General features: G+C 41.3%; 1 protein-coding gene across 5 annotated transcripts in view; it reads left to right on the top strand.

The window, feature by feature from the left end:
* The window catches only part of pcnt (pericentrin), a 57,133-nt gene that overhangs the window by 9,213 nt on the left and 30,006 nt on the right, over nucleotides 1-17,914 (top strand). For 4 of the 5 annotated variants that reach the window (XM_049596172.1, XM_049596171.1, XM_049596170.1 and 1 more), the window contains 26 exons: nucleotides 692-841; nucleotides 963-1,873; nucleotides 1,964-2,323; nucleotides 3,355-3,757; nucleotides 3,952-4,368; nucleotides 4,453-4,650; nucleotides 6,263-6,358; nucleotides 6,464-6,607; nucleotides 6,942-7,188; nucleotides 7,400-7,479; nucleotides 7,617-7,905; nucleotides 8,129-8,217; nucleotides 8,633-8,744; nucleotides 8,960-9,086; nucleotides 9,301-9,420; nucleotides 9,513-9,591; nucleotides 10,426-10,530; nucleotides 11,595-11,706; nucleotides 11,790-11,830; nucleotides 11,920-12,054; nucleotides 12,190-12,436; nucleotides 12,566-12,716; nucleotides 14,952-15,402; nucleotides 15,513-15,710; nucleotides 15,837-15,908; nucleotides 16,266-16,370. In XM_049596172.1, coding sequence (XP_049452129.1) covers nucleotides 692-841; nucleotides 963-1,873; nucleotides 1,964-2,323; nucleotides 3,355-3,757; nucleotides 3,952-4,368; nucleotides 4,453-4,650; nucleotides 6,263-6,358; nucleotides 6,464-6,607; nucleotides 6,942-7,188; nucleotides 7,400-7,479; nucleotides 7,617-7,905; nucleotides 8,129-8,217; nucleotides 8,633-8,744; nucleotides 8,960-9,086; nucleotides 9,301-9,420; nucleotides 9,513-9,591; nucleotides 10,426-10,530; nucleotides 11,595-11,706; nucleotides 11,790-11,830; nucleotides 11,920-12,054; nucleotides 12,190-12,436; nucleotides 12,566-12,716; nucleotides 14,952-15,402; nucleotides 15,513-15,710; nucleotides 15,837-15,908; nucleotides 16,266-16,370 — 5,439 coding nt within the window. The remainder of the gene's footprint in view (nucleotides 1-691; nucleotides 842-962; nucleotides 1,874-1,963; nucleotides 2,324-3,354; nucleotides 3,758-3,951; nucleotides 4,369-4,452; nucleotides 4,651-6,262; nucleotides 6,359-6,463; nucleotides 6,608-6,941; nucleotides 7,189-7,399; nucleotides 7,480-7,616; nucleotides 7,906-8,128; nucleotides 8,218-8,632; nucleotides 8,745-8,959; nucleotides 9,087-9,300; nucleotides 9,421-9,512; nucleotides 9,592-10,425; nucleotides 10,531-11,594; nucleotides 11,707-11,789; nucleotides 11,831-11,919; nucleotides 12,055-12,189; nucleotides 12,437-12,565; nucleotides 12,717-14,951; nucleotides 15,403-15,512; nucleotides 15,711-15,836; nucleotides 15,909-16,265; nucleotides 16,371-17,914) is intronic. The other variant, XM_049596169.1, reaches the window with a different exon arrangement.

Below are 17,914 nucleotides of genomic sequence, written 5' to 3'. Positions count from 1 at the left end.
CCAGTCAGTTGTTAATTCCACATTATTGGTGATTATTGATTTTAAAAAAATGCAATTGTATTAATATTTTCTGGGGAAAAAACAACAATAGGATTCCCTACAACTTTGTTGCATCAGAGAGAGTATTTGGTCAAAAATATTATTCACGATTTTGTCTCCCAGTCCTAGCATTTATGAAATGCTTTTGAGGAGATTGTGTATTGAGATATTGCCGTAAAATATATTGATATAATTTACCTACCTTAAAGTGTTTGATTCATTGTCTTTTTATGTTGTAGGTAAACAGTATACTGTCTTCGAGTCTTATTTTCTGCTGGGCGTTATGTAGGAAATAAAATATCACAATATTTTTGACCAGATACCTCAATATCGATATTGTAGGATTGATGGGTGCTTTCACAGAATATTTACATAATGAGATTTTTGATCAATAATCAAAGTAAGTTATGTGGTATAAATGACTCAGTGGATGAAGACAAATAGTAGAAAATTACATCAATTTACTGTAATGCAGTCTTTAAAATTAGTAGACTACACATAAGATATTATGATAACCAAAAATCTAAGACGATACTTAGTCTCATATTGCAGTATTGACATCATATCAATATATAGCTCAGCCCTATAAGTGTGTTTATAGAGAGTATGTTCTAATAAAAAAACTCTACCCATACATTTATCCCACTTGCAGCAATTACAGCAGGCTGTGGAGAAGCGTAACGAGATAATTGCCAGGCTCAGCTCCAACCTGCAAGAGGCCCTGGCCAGCAGAGACCAGGTCCAACTGGAGGCACAGTCACTCGCTGGACAGATCCAGGCGCTACAGAGACAGCTCCAGCAGGTAAGTGCCACTCAAAGCTAATCTGCAGCAGCACTTCAGGATTATTGTTGCCAACAAATATGCACATCACTACTAATATGCACAGCAGCTGAACTTGTTCTCTGAATTATCTTCCATACAGACCAGTGTAGAGTTCCTGCGCATCAAAAGTAAGTCAGGGGCCGATGTCTTCAGCTTTCAACAGCAGCATCAGCTTGGCCATTGCTCCCAAGATGCAGACATCAATCATAAGGAGGCACCATCAGGGGAATCTGGGAATGCAAGTCCTGGCTCCCAGTCAAGTGTTGAAGGCTCCAGCGCTGGCATCGAGAGCGAGACAGACACTCTTCTGCACAATCTGAGGGCCGAGCTTGAAGAAGAGAGGGAGAACAGCCAGCGCATATGTGCTGAACTAGCAGAGGAGATGGAGAAACACCAATATGTGCTTTCCCTGCTAGAGGAGGAGAAGAAAGGCAGGGAGGAGGAGCGAAAAGAAAGGGAGGCACAGCTGCAAGACCTCCAGACCCAGTTAAGCGTAGTCCAAACTCAGTGCCTTGAGATGCAGCAGTACAAAGAGGAGAAGGAGAAGCTGAACAGAGAGGTGCTGGAGCTGAGGAAAAGACTTCAGGAGGAGGGCGATGCAGAGAGGAGGTTAAGTGAGGAGGTGGCCAGCTCTGCTCTTCGTCTCCAGAGACAGGAGGAGGAGATGCAGAGGCTCAAAGAGTCGCACAGAGAGGAGGTGGAGAGAGTCAGGCAGCTTTTGGAGGAGAGGGAGAAAGAGCTGAGGTTCAGAGAGGAGGAGGTCATAGGACTCAAAGCTTCTAAGAATCGGCAGAACCAAGCAAAAGCTGGTTTTAGTTATGATGAGAAGATCAGTGTAGGTGAGGCCAATGTGGAAAGTGGACCTGATGACGACAGCATGAATGTATCAATACCTGGGGATATTCTGATGGAGCGCTACCTGTCTTCAGCTCCTCTTGCACACTCACAATCCTCAGTGGTCAATGAAAGCTTTGAGCACTGCAGTCAGCTGGACATCTCTGCAGATTACAGGTTAGAGGAATGCTAATTGTTATCGGTTTGTGTTTCTGTTTTATAGGCTTATTTAATCCCCTAATTTCTCCCCCTGCCTCTCCTTCACAGTTTTGAGCTCAACAGTGAAGTGCTGGGAGACGAGCCTCTCTTGTCAATCTCAAACCGGATCCCCGAAGAAAGCGACAACCGCCACAACACCTCTACCCCACAGTGCTCCCCTGGCATCCCCGTGGTTGATGATTCCCACCCTCAGACTCCATCTCAGTGGCTCCACAGCTCCACTGCCGGCGAGCTGGAGATGAGCAAGCTGTCCGAGCAGCAGTTTGAGGAGACTGACCTGGAAAAGGAACTGCTGAATCAGCAGTGTGTGGAGCTCCGCGAGGAGCTGGCTCTCAAGGACAGGGACTTGAATGTGTTAAGGGAGGAAGTCATCCAGAGTGCTGAAGAGCTGGAGGAGGCCAGGAGCAGGTAATGGAGTTAATTGTCTCTGCCACGGGTAAGCCTGGAGGGGATCATGAGTTTGGATGTGAGTGTGCATGTGTGTATCTGCCGGTCTGCAGCTCATCTCATATGCTACTGAACCAGCCAGCCCTAATATTTTGTATACACACTTATGTATGCACAAAGACCTCGTGGTTGCGATAATTCACGATCTCTCTCTCTTTTTTTTTTTTTCTTTTTTTTTTGGGATTTTAATTTTTCAGTTTATTATATTACAAATGTATAATTTCTTGGTATTCACCAGGGCTGTCCCCTACCAAGAATTTTCCTAGTTGACCAAAAGTCGTCATTTAGGGCCATTAGTCAACTAGTCGCCCACATGTTTATGATATTAGTTTGATTATTAAATGATATATTTTGGGCGGGGCAACACAATGGTTTGAGTTGAAGGTGTGAGAAAGAATAGTATCAGTAACATTGTTAACACTGTGCTACATTACAGAGAAATACAAAACCGTACTAATGAACCTTCATTAATATAGGCCTATATTTTATCTACAAGTGCACGTCATACACTGAGCGTTAATGACGCTGTGGGCTAATGGGCATGTAGCTACTTCCATGTTTCACATGATACGTCATGTTTGTAGTCGACCAATGACGATGAGTTTACATATCATCTTGGGTTCGTCCTTCACCTTCTCAAAATGATCCCACACTTTGGATTTCCTGCCCGACATGTTATTAACTAGCCTGTGGAATAACCGCAGGTACCAGCCCTGGAAATTAGGGACAATGCAGGGGGTGGCTAGCCCTGAACTAAAATGATCAACTATACTGTATTTATCAGACTGAATTTTATCCTGAAAGTATCTTAAAATCTATGTTAAAGCTTTTGGATAACAGTGAATTTACCTGAACTCATTTACTAGTGCTGAAAAATATAAATAGGTGTATTATCTCATGCAAAGTGGCTCTATGTTTTCATTGGTTGCTCACAGCTACTTTACAGTTTGAAACAACTCAATAACTTTAATGAACTATGTTTGTATGCTCAGGTGGGCCCAGGTAACAGAAGAGCTCAGACAGGCTCTCTGGGAACTTGACGAGGAGAAGGAGAAGCGGAGACACGTTGAGGAGGAGATGAACTTGAATGCCCACGAACAAGACAACCTGAAGAACAAACTCAGTGCCTTAATGAACACAAGAGAAAATGCAGTAATGCTGACAGGAGAGGAAGCTGCTGAACCCTCCCCACCGGCCCCTGCTACCTCTCCATCAGAGGAGGAAGATAAACTGGTGGGGGAGCTAAAAAATGAGCAGGAGAAGGAGGCTGGTTTCCCGTCTCATCAAAAACAGCAGGAGCTGCTGCTGTTGTCGCCGCAGGAGATAAAGCAGCCTGCAATCTCTGCCAAACAGAGCCCGGAGCTTAGAGATGACAACCAGCTGCAAACACTACAGGTACACCAGTATGATAAGTGGGTCTGTGTGAACAGCTTAATAGGACTGTAAACATGCCAGTCTCTGGGCGCAGTTGCTTTTTAATTTACCCAACTCAATTTAGGATGAATGGAGTAACAATAGACAGCAGAGATGTGTTTGTGCTTAAAGGCTTAAAAAAGCTAAAAGAATTTCCTTCTCTTCCTTTTCTCAAGGCTCAATGTGAACTTCTCATGTCGGAGCTAGAGGAGATAAAAACAACGCACAAAACCACAGCAGCCCTACTAGGCCAAAGGACTATAGAGCTGGACAACACATTAAAGGAGCTCAAAACTACACGTGCGCAGGTTGTGAATGTTCAAACAGAGGTGGAAAGATTGCAGGAGGAGCTGGAGAGGAGCCAGGGCAGGTTGGACACTGCTGAAACGGAGAAGAATGAACTGGAGTCTCAGATCTTGTGTTTGAGACAAAACCTGGCCAACCTGGAGGAGGCTCAGGTTCAGGCAGCGCAGGAGAGAGATGAGCACAGGAGGAAAGAGGAGGAGATGGACGACCGGATTAAGAAAATGGAACAAGTCTTAGAGGAGGAGCTGGAACAGTTTGAGAACCTGCTAAAAGCCAAGGATGTTGAGGTGAGATATATGAAGTATTAAGAGTTGGTTTATTTTTGCTCTGTGAGAATGAGATTAACATGATGTACGAAATATTTTTTACAGCTGACTGAAGAGAAGGAGAAATGGGAGGAGGAGAGACAGGAGAAGGAGAAAGAGCTCCTGGATGTGAGGGAACACCTGGAGGAGGAGGTGAAGGCTCTCCTGGAGAAGCAGCTCATGGCTGTTGAGGAGGCCACAGAGAGGCTCAAGACATCTCACCAACAGGAGATGAAAGACCTGATGGAGAAACATCAACAGGAGGTGGGATTACAAACTAAAGAAATGTCATTGCTTTTACAGATTTATCATGGTGTTCATTTTTGAAATATTTATTTTTACTCCCAGGAACCATATTTCCTTTTCATGTCACTCCATGGTTACTTCTCTGTAGTTAGTTACTTGTGCATTTTTGTATTCATACACACATTACATGCCGTCTAACAATATTTTTATATTTGGGGGTGCTGAAACCCACATTGACGGTATGTGTTTGTTGGTTAGTTATCAGGATATATAAATATTTTTAGCATTGTAAGAGGGAATTTTCGACCATTTTTATGTTGTGTCTCACTGAGTAATTTAATATGGATTCAGAGTATATATTTGTCCAGAGTTCCTGCAGATTCTTAAATGTCTTGAAAGCATTTAAAATATTAATTTAAAAAAATAATTTGAATTTTAATTGATATGAAAATGTCTTGATCTTTTCAAAAGCCCTAAAAATGCTAAGACATGCAAAGTAGGATTTTATGAACCTTTTTTCCCTCTCTGACGTTGCGTTTTAAAATCTCAAAATAATTAATAACATCTATTTTTTAAAATAATTTACTTGAGTCTTACTTGAGTCAGAAAATCCCGCACACTACTGGGACCTTTGTCAAGAGTTTTCAACACCCTAAGGGCAGCCTCTAGCTCAGTGAGTAGAGTGTTTGCCCCATATAGGCTGAGCCCTTTGCACTCACCCAGGTTCAGTTCCATCTTGTGGCCCTTTGCTGGGTGTCTTCTCCATTCTCTCTCCCCCCTTTCCCATCACTCTCTAGCTATACTGTGATAAAGGCCCAAAAATAATCTTTAAAAAACATAAAGAGTGTTCAACACTCTTGACGAAGGTTCAGTAGGACCGAAACATTAGTGTTATTAATAAATTGTCAAGCTGAATGAGAGCAGTGTGTGGGCTTTTCGGTTCAAAGACTCAAGTGATAGTTTCCAACACACTTATATCTGAGACAGTTGGATGTGCAGATACCTCTCTTCAGACACATTAAAATAATTGACCAAATGCTCCTCACATTAATGTTACACAAATAAAGATAGTAGAACCCACAAAATGCCTATTTTGTTTTTGGCTGCGATGCTGAGAGCAGATGATCCACTGTCTACTACCAATCTGTCACTCTGCCCTGGGCAAAGTCCAAATTCAACCAAAATTTGCTTTTCAACAAAGATTTCGCGGCATGGCTGAAACTGATACAAGGCTCATTTTATTTTATACAAAATCACAATAGGAATCAAGGCAATGGAATCCCACATGCAGAATGAAAAACACAAAATCGCCAACAAACAGCAGGTGTTTCACAGTTTTCCCTATCATCATCTCCGTCATGAGACAAAAAAGTCATATTTTATATTACAATAACATTGGGGCAAAATTGTTACTAACCCTGAGTACTTGATGTCGGTTCATGTTTTTTTGTTTTTCTTTAGGTTTTGGTTAATAGTTTGATTGGCCTTAATCTGTAGGAACCCAGTTGTTGTAAAAATGGACCATTAAAGTAAAAAAAGAGGACTGTGTGGCATTAGTGCTGCTAAAATATGTGTTAGCACCTTCCTGTCTTGTAATTTTCTGGATATGTTTGACTCCATTAATTCCTAGATTACTGAGTTGAACACTCACCTGGAGTCAGAACTGCTGAAGCAGCGTGTCACTATGGAGGAGGAACAGAAGAGACAGATCAGCTTAATCAAACAGGTATCAAATTAATAAGTCTCTAAGTTATTAAACTTTTTGCTTTCTGTAGCGATTCTGTGTGTTATTTTTCAGCTTCTCACGTCTCCCATTATCTGTCTCGTCCAGGTGACTGAACGTGAGCATGAGAGGATGATTTCCGAGCTGACTGCCAAACACATTGAGGAGCTCAGTCAACTGAGGACAGAGGTGTCGTTAGAGCTGAGGGAGAGCATGGAGGCTGCCCACCAGGCTGAACTGCAGCAGGTGCAGGTACACTATATATATATGCGCACAAAGGCGCAGTGTAACATCGTCAGACACAACATGCTGCATGATAAATCTTCTGTCTCGCTGTCTTAGCTTCTTTCCTCCCTTACATAACCATTTCATAGTGAAAGGGATTTTGTCACACACAATGACTTACTTTGGAGTTTAGACATTGAATCCTACTTTTTATAAATTGCTATGGAGGATAACAGTGTCAACTTAATGCCTAAAATGTAAATATAACACTTGATCCTCCTTTTCCCTCCAACATGCAGTCACTTCTTGGCTCAGGAAAAGCTCTCACACAAATCGTACCTTATGCTTCCATTTCCTTCAGGTCCAAAAAACCAGCGAGCTTGAAACCTTGCGTCTGAGCCTGTCCGGCGTCCACATGTCCCAGCTGGAACACTCCCAGACGAATTTGCAGCAGGAGGCTCTCACCAAGGTCCAGGCCTCCTTGAGGGAGACATTTGCCAAGGAAAGTGCACTCCTGCAGGCCTGGCATCAGTCAGAGCTGGACCAGATCAGACGGCAGAACCAGGAGCAGCAGGAGAGACTGCGTGAGCTGCATCAACGAGACATGAGTGAGTGCAGACAGGAGTGCTGTTCAGCTCTTCAGTCAGCGTTCTTTTTCATGTTCGCCCGTAGGTGCACTCAACATGTGAGCCATTATGCATGTGGGCGAGTCACTTTTATTCTTTAGAAGTAGACAAAGTAGAGCACAGTGACAGATGTAGCCTTCACGTTCTTTGATGTGGGGGAATCTTAACATTTGTTTTGTGTATATATGTGCAGATGAGTTGAAGCAGCAGTGGGAGACTCGTGTTGCTCAGGAGAGAGCCGCCATGGAGGAAATGCAGACCAAAGAGATACAGGTCAAGCCTCATAGAAATTGTTATACAGATGTTGCATCTGATAGGGCATTTTTAATTTAAACATCTGCCATTTCATTATTATATCATATTTGATTCTTTTTGATCATTTATTTCAATCCGTCTTCTCTTTCTCTCAGACTCTTAAGTCACAGTGGGATAAGGACGTTGAGAGCAACCTCCAAACATCTCTCTCAGAGACCCAGAACAGCCTCAGTGCCACCCAGACAGAACTCGCCAGCACCCAGGCCTCCCTCAACCAGATCAATACATCTCTAGCTGAAGCCCAGGCAGCTCTGTCGCAGACCCAGTCAGACCTGCGGGAGTCATGTGCCAAGCTGGAGGAACTCCAGACCACCAGTAAGGAGCAGCACCAGAAACTGGAGGAGGAGCTGACACAAGCCCGGGTTGACAGAGACACTGCTGCTCGTGAGTTGCCTCCCCTCCAAACTCAGTGTGCATTCATCCAGTAAGGCTGCACAATCCTCTGACTTAACTATTTTATTATAATTTTAATCTGCATTCAAATACACATGGTGATAGACAGTCATGCTGACTGCCATGTCTGCCGATATTAGAGCTTTGTACAGTCATTGTTCGTGTTCTAGTTTATATAAATTGCTTTGCTCACTCCTTTGTGAATATTGCTTAGGTGCTCTGGAGGAGACTAAAGTAGTGCTGAAGGAGAAAGAGCAGCTAGCACTCCACCTAGAGGAGAAGGAGCAGCAACTGCAGCAGGAGGTGAGTTCACTGAGACACATTAACATGTATTTCAGTTGCCATTTATTTTTTATTTAAGTCCATGGAGCTTATTTAGAATTTTTCTCATATTGCAGACATTTTACCCATTTATCTTGCATCAATCTATAAAACAATAGGAATCTCGACCTGCTATTAAGTGGACAGTAGAGACACCTCTCTGTCAGGCTGACAATGTGAATAAGAATTTGTTCTTAATTGTTTGCCTAGTTAAATAAAGGTTAAACAACAATAAGATAAAGTTCTCTGCTGAGGATGCCATCACTCAGCTGTATCTTTACAATGCAAATAGTTGTTCTAAGGTCATATACAGCTCCTTGAAATTGAAATCCACAGAACAGTAAGTTTTATTTAAAAACTAAAACAATGATTTCTCTCTGTGACCTCTGTGAACCAGGTTTTGCGCCTTCAGGAGGAGAAGACCTCGCTAAAACAGAGCTCAGAACAAGAAGTAGGTCAACTGTGGACCCAGCTGGAGAGCATGAGAGCCAGTCGCCAAGAGTTGGGAGGTGAGGTTGATGCACCAGTCTGACATTTGCTTGACACAAGGCTGTATTTATATTCATTCCATTTATTTAACTACTCACAGTTAAGATATTCAAAACTTCCCGACAACGACAGCTCTTGTCTGTGATGTGACATGATGCACAGAGGAAAAAAGAACTTGACTGCATGCGTGCTCTTACCTTTTTCTTTCCTTGCCGTCGACCTTATTTTCTCACAGAGCTGAAGGAGCAGCTGCTTGCTCGCTCATCTCGTGTTGATGACATTGAGCGCCTGAAGACAGAGTTTAATGAACAAAAACGGGAAATCAAACAGCAGAATGAGGCTGAGCTGGAAAGCCTGAGGAGGTACGAGAGCACATTCTTGATGCATTTACTCTCATAAATGTCTTTACCTCCATTGTTTTTCAAGGTTTGAAATGTTAAGAATAAAAACCGTGGTTGTTTATCACATCCTGCATTATTTAAGCCACAGACAACATTGTCAGTTAATCTGTGAATTGTCCTCTTCCTGCCCTTTCACTGACCAGTTTATACACGTTTTACCTTCATCCTCCTGTAGGTACTTTGAGCAGCGATTGCGTGCAACAGAGGAAAGCTACAGAGAAGAGATTGCTCTGCTCCAGCTGAGGCTGGTGGAAAGTGCCTTGGAGGAATCTGTGCTTAAAACTGCAGATGACAGGTAGGTCACTGTGTAATATCTGTGACCAGATACATGTACTGCAAAGTTGGATAAAATTATTTTAATATCACTGCCTCTGCTCTCTGTTTCAGTTTCATATTTCAAAGCCAAGCTGAGGAGGAAAAAGATCATGAGCTTTCTGACACTGGCCTCAAACTGGAAACACACCAGGTGCGTACATTTTGTGTGAGGAAATAAAATGTCTAAGGCATTTTGAAGACCTTCTGTTGATGTGTGATATTCAGCACTTTGAAATGTTTTAATAGAATTTCAGGTTTAATACATACAGTTTGTTGTTGTCACTGCTCATTTCCTTTTATATGAAACAATTCTAAGATTATATTCATGTACATTCACTGATAATATTAAAGAAGACAGTATTTTGAAATTGGAACAGTGTAAAAAAGCAAGTTAAGGAGGCTTATTTTGTTCAAATGGAAGGATGCCCCTCCAACACATGGCCAATGGATTAGAAATTATGTGTTGCATCCACCAAGAAGAAATTAGATGTACCACTAGGGAGTCCACCAGAAAATTTTATATCACATGGCAGCCATTTATTTCCTTTCTAGAAGGTACAGCAGCTACCAACATATCTATGTAACCCAAGTTTTTATATACTTCTCATATTATCATTATTGATTTTATTTTATTTTATTTATTTATTTAATTACAGAGATTTGATGTAATTGTTCTGTGTTCAAGCTGTCCACTTTTTTATATTTAAAGATACAAAAGACCTTGATTTAAAAAAAAAAAAAGAAAGAAAAAAGAACAAGTTAAAAAGAGAGAATATTTTTCAAAATAAATAATACAAAATGAATTCATTAAATAAATGTGTATATACTGAGTAAAATACACAAATCTAAGTCTAAGAATAGGAACGTAATTCAGATAAGGCAGTCTAGGTAAATTGATTTCTTGTATCTTCCCCTTTAGTTTTCCTTATCTTCCACAACCTCTCCTCTTTATCACAATTATCTTATCATGTTATTTCTCATCCAGGAAGCTCATGACAGTTTGCACCTTCAGCTAGAGGAGAAACACGCCGTGGAGCTTGCCAGTCTACGATCTTCGTTGACTCTTTCCTTTAAGGAGGAGCTGCGACAGGTCAGACACAAACTACTAACTTTGATCTTTAATGCCTCTGTAAATACAAAACAGAAGAAGGTGATATGAGAGAAGCTCTGGGTAGAGTCGCACAGTATTGTCTCATTCATAACATGAGAGAGACATCTCACTCACTCACTAATCTGAGAACTAGGGTTACGCAACCATGCAGTGTCAATTTGCACGATAAACACGTTGCAAAAACTGGGACTTTGCACAATATATTTTTTTTTTGAGCTGGATAAAAGGGAGTATCAGTAGATAACTGCTCTTTGAAATGTAATTATCATTCCTTTTTTTAAATTTATGTCTTTTGTGTTAAGTTCAGTGTTCAATTTGTAAATAATTTCCTGTCATTTTTTAAATTCTACAAGCAATTTGTTGCATTTTCTTAGTACACTAACAAGCAACAGAAAGGCAGAACTAACATCACACCTAATTATCTGTTTATGCATCATAAGTAATATCTTTATTGCGATATTCAACGTGATTTTGCCTATTATTCTCATATTGTGCACCCCTAGCTCTTGGTACTAAGTACCAGTAGATGAAACAAACAAATAATGCTGTCATAGAGTTATTATTATTGTTTGAATATGGGATAATGGCACACATTTTCAGACATGTTCAGAATGTTGCAGGTGGTTGTTCACATAAAAACTGAACCTATAAATGAAAAAAGAGCTACACAGGAAGACATTTTGAACCTCCAGTTCACATGAGCTTGTTTTTCTTGAGAGGCCACTATATTTGAATGGTTGTTGTTTTAGTGTGGATTTTTGTTTTATATGTTGTATCCGTTGCATTTTAATGTGTTTTGATTGGCTGCTACCTTGGCCAGGTCTCTCGTACAGCTGAGTAATCATACTGTGATGTGAGTGTGAATGTCAGATTGTCAGTTTCAGAGTGTAACATAGACACAGCATGCCCTAATCCAGCGTTGGAAAGATGTTGGCAAAGTGGATTTCTGACGCTATTTGATTGTTCGACAAGCAGTTCTCTTGGAGTTTACTGCCCCATTTACTCTTTCATTTACTTGTTTTGTATTGTTGCGCATACATTAGGTTCGTTCAGACCTCACTGACCACTACTACGAGGAGCTGCAGGAGAAGAAGACTCGCCATGCCCTGGAGCTGGAGCAACTCAGAGCCAAACTTTCTGACCGTCACTTACAAGGTACTTCACACACACATATGAAAAGCACAGACATAGTATTAAGAAGTTATTAAAGTTAAATAACTCAAATATCTTTGTCGCAGAGCTCACCAGAGTTCGCTCGGAGGCAGCACAGCAGGTTGAGGTGAGAAAAGATAATCAGATCATTTATGAAACAAATTGCACACTGAGTTTATGGGTTGTATAATGTGAGTTTTTGGTGATTTTAATTAGGTGGAGGTTGAGCAGAGGATGTGGTGTCACACTGAGGAGCTGCAGACAAAGATGACCACCATCCACACCCTGGAGAACAGATTGGCTGCCATGAGTAAACGACATGATGAAGAGCTGCAAAGCCATACACAAAAGGTACACACTCATATCTAGGTCTGCATACTATTAAGCTACAAATATGCTGATAGCTGTACAGAAACACAGATTTAATGATACAAGATGGGAATTTCAAATTGTGACACTTATATATATTCCTGCCTCCTCCTACAGTTGAAACAGGAGTTTGCTGTGGAGCTTGTCCATCTGGAGGAGGCTCTGAAACAGGAGAGAGAAGATGTGCAGGAGGAGATGAAGAGGCTGAGGGAAGATCTCCAAGACAAGCATGAAGCTGAGCTCTCTGCCCTGAGGTCAGACCTGCATGGAGAGATGAAGGAGGAGAGAACACACCTTGTGAAAGCACTTCACGAGGAGACAGAGAAGTTAAAGTCTCTACAGGCGGCACTGGACAACGATGAGAGTAAGATCATTTGTAAAGGCTCATGTCAGATCATTACAGCTTCCAGGCAGATCAGATATCTTTGGAAATGGAGTATACTTAAGAGGCGGTTTCCCATCAGCTTGTAACATTGTTTTTCCTGTCTTTCAGGCCCACAGGTTCTGATAGTGCGGCAGCGACTGAAGGCCCAGTATGATGGTGAGCTGCAAAGGGCAAAGAGCACCATGGCAACAGAAATCAAGGAGCTCACTAAGCTCCTCCAAGAGCAGGCTGAGGAGCAGCTACGCCAAGCACAAGAGAGGTGAACTGTACTCAAAATCCTGAAGTCCTGATTGTAGCTGGAGGTCAATGATTTGTCAGTAGCCCCTTTCACGCTGCCAGATTTTCCAAGCATGTTGGGCCGTTTTGCCGGCAAGCTGCGAGCGTTTAGACACACACAGCCGGATTGGCGAGTTGATCCGAGGTGCCCAGTTTTCCGCCTCGTAGGGTAGTCATATTGGCGGAACCCTTTTAGTTTAAAACGGCCGAGGCGGCCTTCTGCCACAGGAGGGGCTGTTGATGACGCTGCACGTGCAACCCGCTGGCGGTGGATAAACAGGAAACGGCTGATAGCAGGAATTAGCGAACAGCTAGTAGCAAGAGGGAAACACAAACCTGACAGACACTGTAAAGATGAGCAACTGAGGAGACAAAGAATTGCACGCCCTCCTTGTCCTCGCAAACAAAGAGGCCATTAACCGACAGATGACGGGGACGGTGAAGGACGGGCTGACTTACGAGAGAATCGCATAAGGACTGACCAGCCGCGGCTTCCTTCCCACGTCACTGTTTACGTCACACGCTGAGCTACACGTTACTTGCTCACGCCCCTCATTGCCCCGAAAAAAGGCGCATTCTGTATAAACAAAAGTAGGTAGGTGGCATTTTGCTGCACTCCCCGATTTTGATTTTATACTGCCAATGCTGGAAAAAAGACTGATTGGGCTTTCCTGCAAATTTGCACAATTCCTATCTAAAAGGGGCTAGTGGTTAGACCCTGACACACGAGTCATTTTTGTATTACTGCTACAGTCCCTCTCCTTCCAGTGAACCACCAAAAATTAGCATCCCACATACATTTTACACTGGGGATGGCTCCTATACCATGAATTACACATTGATGTTTGTCAATTTAAATGAGAATTTTGCAGCGCAACAAGGTCACAGTTTGTCATAGTGTCATCTAGTGTGAAACCACTTCATGAGCTACATCTCTTGTCTCTCACAATGTATGTCACAAACAGCAACATGGCCGTTACCTTGGCACATTTTATTTTTTCTTATCTGATGTGTTTTATTCAGTGATTCCTTGTCTTATTTATCAGCTGGGTAGTTAAAAAAAAAAAAAAAAAAGACCTGTTGCTCATATGAGTAACGTTACATCCTGGCATGAAACACACGAGCACTGTAGCTTCAGTGAGAGGGTTAAAATGTCACTTAGGCAACTGTTAAATCTTTCTAATGATGTAATTTCACAGTCAACAAAGTTTGACTTTCTTGACCTGAAAAAATTTTTTTTTTTATTTGAAAAACATCAAGTGTAATTTATTTGTCTCTTGTCGTTGACTATGGTACATTTGTTATTGTTATTTATTTATTTATTTATTTATTTATTTTCAAAAATTAATAAATAAAATAATAAAATATATATTTATTTATTTATTATTTTTATTTTATTATTATTTTTTAAATAAAGTCTATTTTTTTTTATATAATTTTTCTTTTCTTAAAAAAAAACAAAAACAAAAACAAAAAAACCCATTAGAGATGCAGATAGGTACGGACATTAAATTCAAAAGTCAATATCTTTTTTTTTTTTTTTTTTTTTTTAGTTAATTGCTTATTATATAAAATGTAAAAATAATTAGAAAAATAATTTCCAGAATGGCGTTATCAAAGTGGGCATTTTGTGGCGTACAATCCAAAACCCAAATTTATTCAGTTTACATTAAAACACAGAATATTAGCAAATATTATGTTTGAGAAATGTTTAACTGATCAAATATAGTGTAATTTTCTGTCAATCAGCACTTCAGCAGTGTAGGTAATGAGAGGCGTTACTTTTTTCCCTAAGAGTATTCTGCCTTGTCTCGCCCTGCTGTGCTGTGATCGGCTAGTGCTAACTCTAACCATGAGCTCCCTGCCTTAGCGCTAACTGTGTCCGACTTCAATGTGTCGACATGACGAGCATCAGACAGTAACGGCGCAGTAGGGCGGGACCAGTCAAATAACTCTTGGGGGAAAAAATCTGCTGATGGGAGGCTAAAAAAAGCACAGTCCCCTTTAAAAGCTGTTTTAACATCTATTTTGTGTGACAGAATTTCAGCTAGTGTTGCTGTATGATTTAAAAGTAAATGCTGTACACCAAGTCATTTGGTGCATAGCATTCTGGGACTGCTCTTTTTTTCTTAAATCCTAACAAAATCACATCAATTTCATCTTAAGGATCCTTGAAAATGCTTTGTTTTGAGCAATCTGTGGTATTTTATGTCTTTAGGTTCCAAGAGGAAAAAGCAGCGCTGGAGGAGAGTTTGGCCCAAAAATCAGAAATCTCTCTGGCAGAGCTGAAGAACAAACATCAGACTGAGCTGGAACACGAGCGAGCGACACTACTAAACAAACACTCTGAAGAGAAGGACGCACTCAATGCCAAACACAAAGCACAACAAGATTCACTCAGTGCCAGTCACAGGGATCAGCTTGCAGCTACGGCCGCAGAGCTTGAGTCCAAACTCAAGCAGCTCGTTGCCTTGGAAGCAGCCCTCCATTCCAAACGAAAGGCAGACCTTGAGAGTCTGGAGGCCGTTTTTCAGGAGACCAATCAGGCTCAGCTGGAGGCTTTAGAAGCGGAGTTGACTCGCAGACACCAGGAGGAGAGGGATGAACTGGAGAAGAGGATGCTGGGTAATATGGACACTTTGGAGGCCACATACCTGAAGGAAGTGCAGGTAAGGACACAGAATTTGTAATGTCACACTGAGTACACAACACTGCTGTCGCTTAGGATTTCTCAGTTTGTCAGTACTTTGAAAGCCAACATCTTTTTTTTTTATCTCAGACTCTGCGTGATGAAATTGTGCAACTTGAAGAGAAATATAGTCAAAACCTGAATCGCCACAAGTCAGAACATAAGCAGATAATGGAGCGCCACGCCGCAGAGCAGCTCTCAATCAGAGAGGACCTGAGGAAAGAGCTGGCTCAGGTGCACATAGAGAAGTTTAGTGCCATGGCAGCAGAGCTCAGCCACGTTCACAAGGTGAGACATACAGTCATCAGTCAAATTTAAAATTTCAATCAACAAGCAAAGTTACACATAATCAACAACTTCTACACTTGACTTTTATCAAAATGTTTTTTTTTTATGTCTCTGTTTGTTTTACAGATGGAGCTGGCTGCTCAAAAAGAGGCCTTAGATACTGAACACTGCAAAGCCCTGGAGACCCTTAAAAAGCAGGTACTTACCAGTACTTTTGTTTCCTAATCTCATAAAAGGCCAAAATTTTAAGTGTCTTCTCATGAGGACACTGGCGATTATGGCTTAATAGTTTGCAGTTTACATGTTGACATAAATAAGACATATTGATTATTAGGTGATGTTATTTTCAGATGCAAAGAAATTCGATATCTAATCACAGCAAAAAAGTCGTTCCTGCTGATTGAAAACATATTGGTGCTTGGCCATCACATACCACTGTCATTCCTAACTTGAAACAGCATTTCCTCACTGTCGTAAAATGCAAAATAATAAATATAAAATCTTTTTGGAGGGCACGTCTGTTAATGGTTTCTGTGTTTTAATCTTCTGTCTCAGGTTTTAGAACTGGAGCAGCAACACAGCACTGCCCTTCAGGAGCTCTCACACACCTGCGCCTCTGAGAAGGAGCAACTCATTGCACAGCACCAGCGCCAGCTACAGGTGTGTGTGTGTTTGATTGTGTGTTTTGAATCTGTGTTTTTTTTTTACAGTGTGAGTTTAAGATACAGTTGGTAACTTAAATGAAATAACTTTTTGTCATATTTGTTGAAACTGTCACTTTATTCTTAAATAAGTATATGAGACAGTTTGTGAAAGCCCCACCTCCTCTCCTGCTTCCTCTAATGACATTTGCTAGAGTCAAACTGCAATGGGGCAGCAACAACAAATCAGAGCAGGGTCCTCTCTAATGCAGCTGTCGGTTGTGTAAGTTGTCATGTCAATCAAATATGAATCAAGATTCTGTGTCTGCATTGCCTGTTTCTCACCTCAAATGTTTTCAGAGACACATTTTAGTGTACTGTTTAGCTGTAAAATGAGAATGTTGGTAGGTGTTCAGTGGTTACTCCCATTTAACTGTATCCAACATGGCAGCCGGGTCACAAACGTTCTCATGTTACAGCGAAACAATACACTTAAAAATGTTTCTTAAAACAATAGGAGGGTAGAAATAGGCAATACAGTAACAGAATCTTGAATTATATTTGATCAGCGCTGCCTAGTTTGGAAGTTTGACCACAGTTCATGAGTCGATATTGACATGATTGACGGATTATTTGCAGTGGGGTTGTATGAGAAACATATCCATAGTCAGTGTATTACCATTCTTGGAACCCATCGGCTGTATTCGGTGTCTTACTTCCGGCAGACGGCGTTGCAGTTTGATTTGGGCGGAGGAGGTGAATTTCCGTTTCTGACTTCCGTTTATAAGTAAATATACTGAACCACTGCAATGGATTCAGAGTTTGCAGTGACGCCAATTATGTTCTGCCTCGTTAGTTCACCACACGGGCCATTTAACCTGGCAACAACTGCAGCCAGCTCAAAGGTGATTGGTCAATATCACGCGGACTACAAACAGCCTACAACCGGAAACCAGGGCACTTCCACTCTTCTTCCAGAGGCAAGATCTCCAGGATTTGCCTACAGACTCTACATTCACTGAATGTAGAGTCTGTATATAGATACTAGTGTATTACCTACAGTAGATGGAGGGCATCACATCCCCAGTTTAGAGAAGCAGACAGAAGTACTACCACAGACTGTGGACAGGGTCAGCAGCAAAATGTATTTTAGCCACCTAAAAACAAATCAATACCAGTTTAAGTGTATGCTAAATTTAAAATATCTTCACTACCATCAGCTCTTGCAGACAGCTTTTTCCAACAGGGAACTGAAGCTGTTATATCCATCTATGCTTTCTTCAAAACCACCAGACTTCATTGACAAAAATGGTAATTTTACCTTGCAGGACATGGGAGTTGTTGGTCTACCGCTGCTTAGATCAGTTAGATTGTTTGTCTTACTGTGTGACTTTTTCAAATATGAACTAACCCTTTATAACACCAAACTCACACAATAACACAAACAATCTAACCGATCGCCGCAGCGGTACACCACCAACTCCCTTGATCTGTAAAGTAAAATTACTGTTTTTGTCAAGGAGTCTGGTGGCTGTGAAGAGAACATAAAGAGAGCTAAAGCTG

Source organism: Epinephelus fuscoguttatus, linkage group LG14 (genome assembly GCF_011397635.1).
Source record: "Epinephelus fuscoguttatus linkage group LG14, E.fuscoguttatus.final_Chr_v1".
Taxonomy (NCBI): domain Eukaryota; kingdom Metazoa; phylum Chordata; class Actinopteri; order Perciformes; family Serranidae; genus Epinephelus; species Epinephelus fuscoguttatus.
The sequence above is the reverse complement of the archived record's forward strand: the minus strand, read 5'-3'. Positions and strand labels throughout refer to the sequence as shown.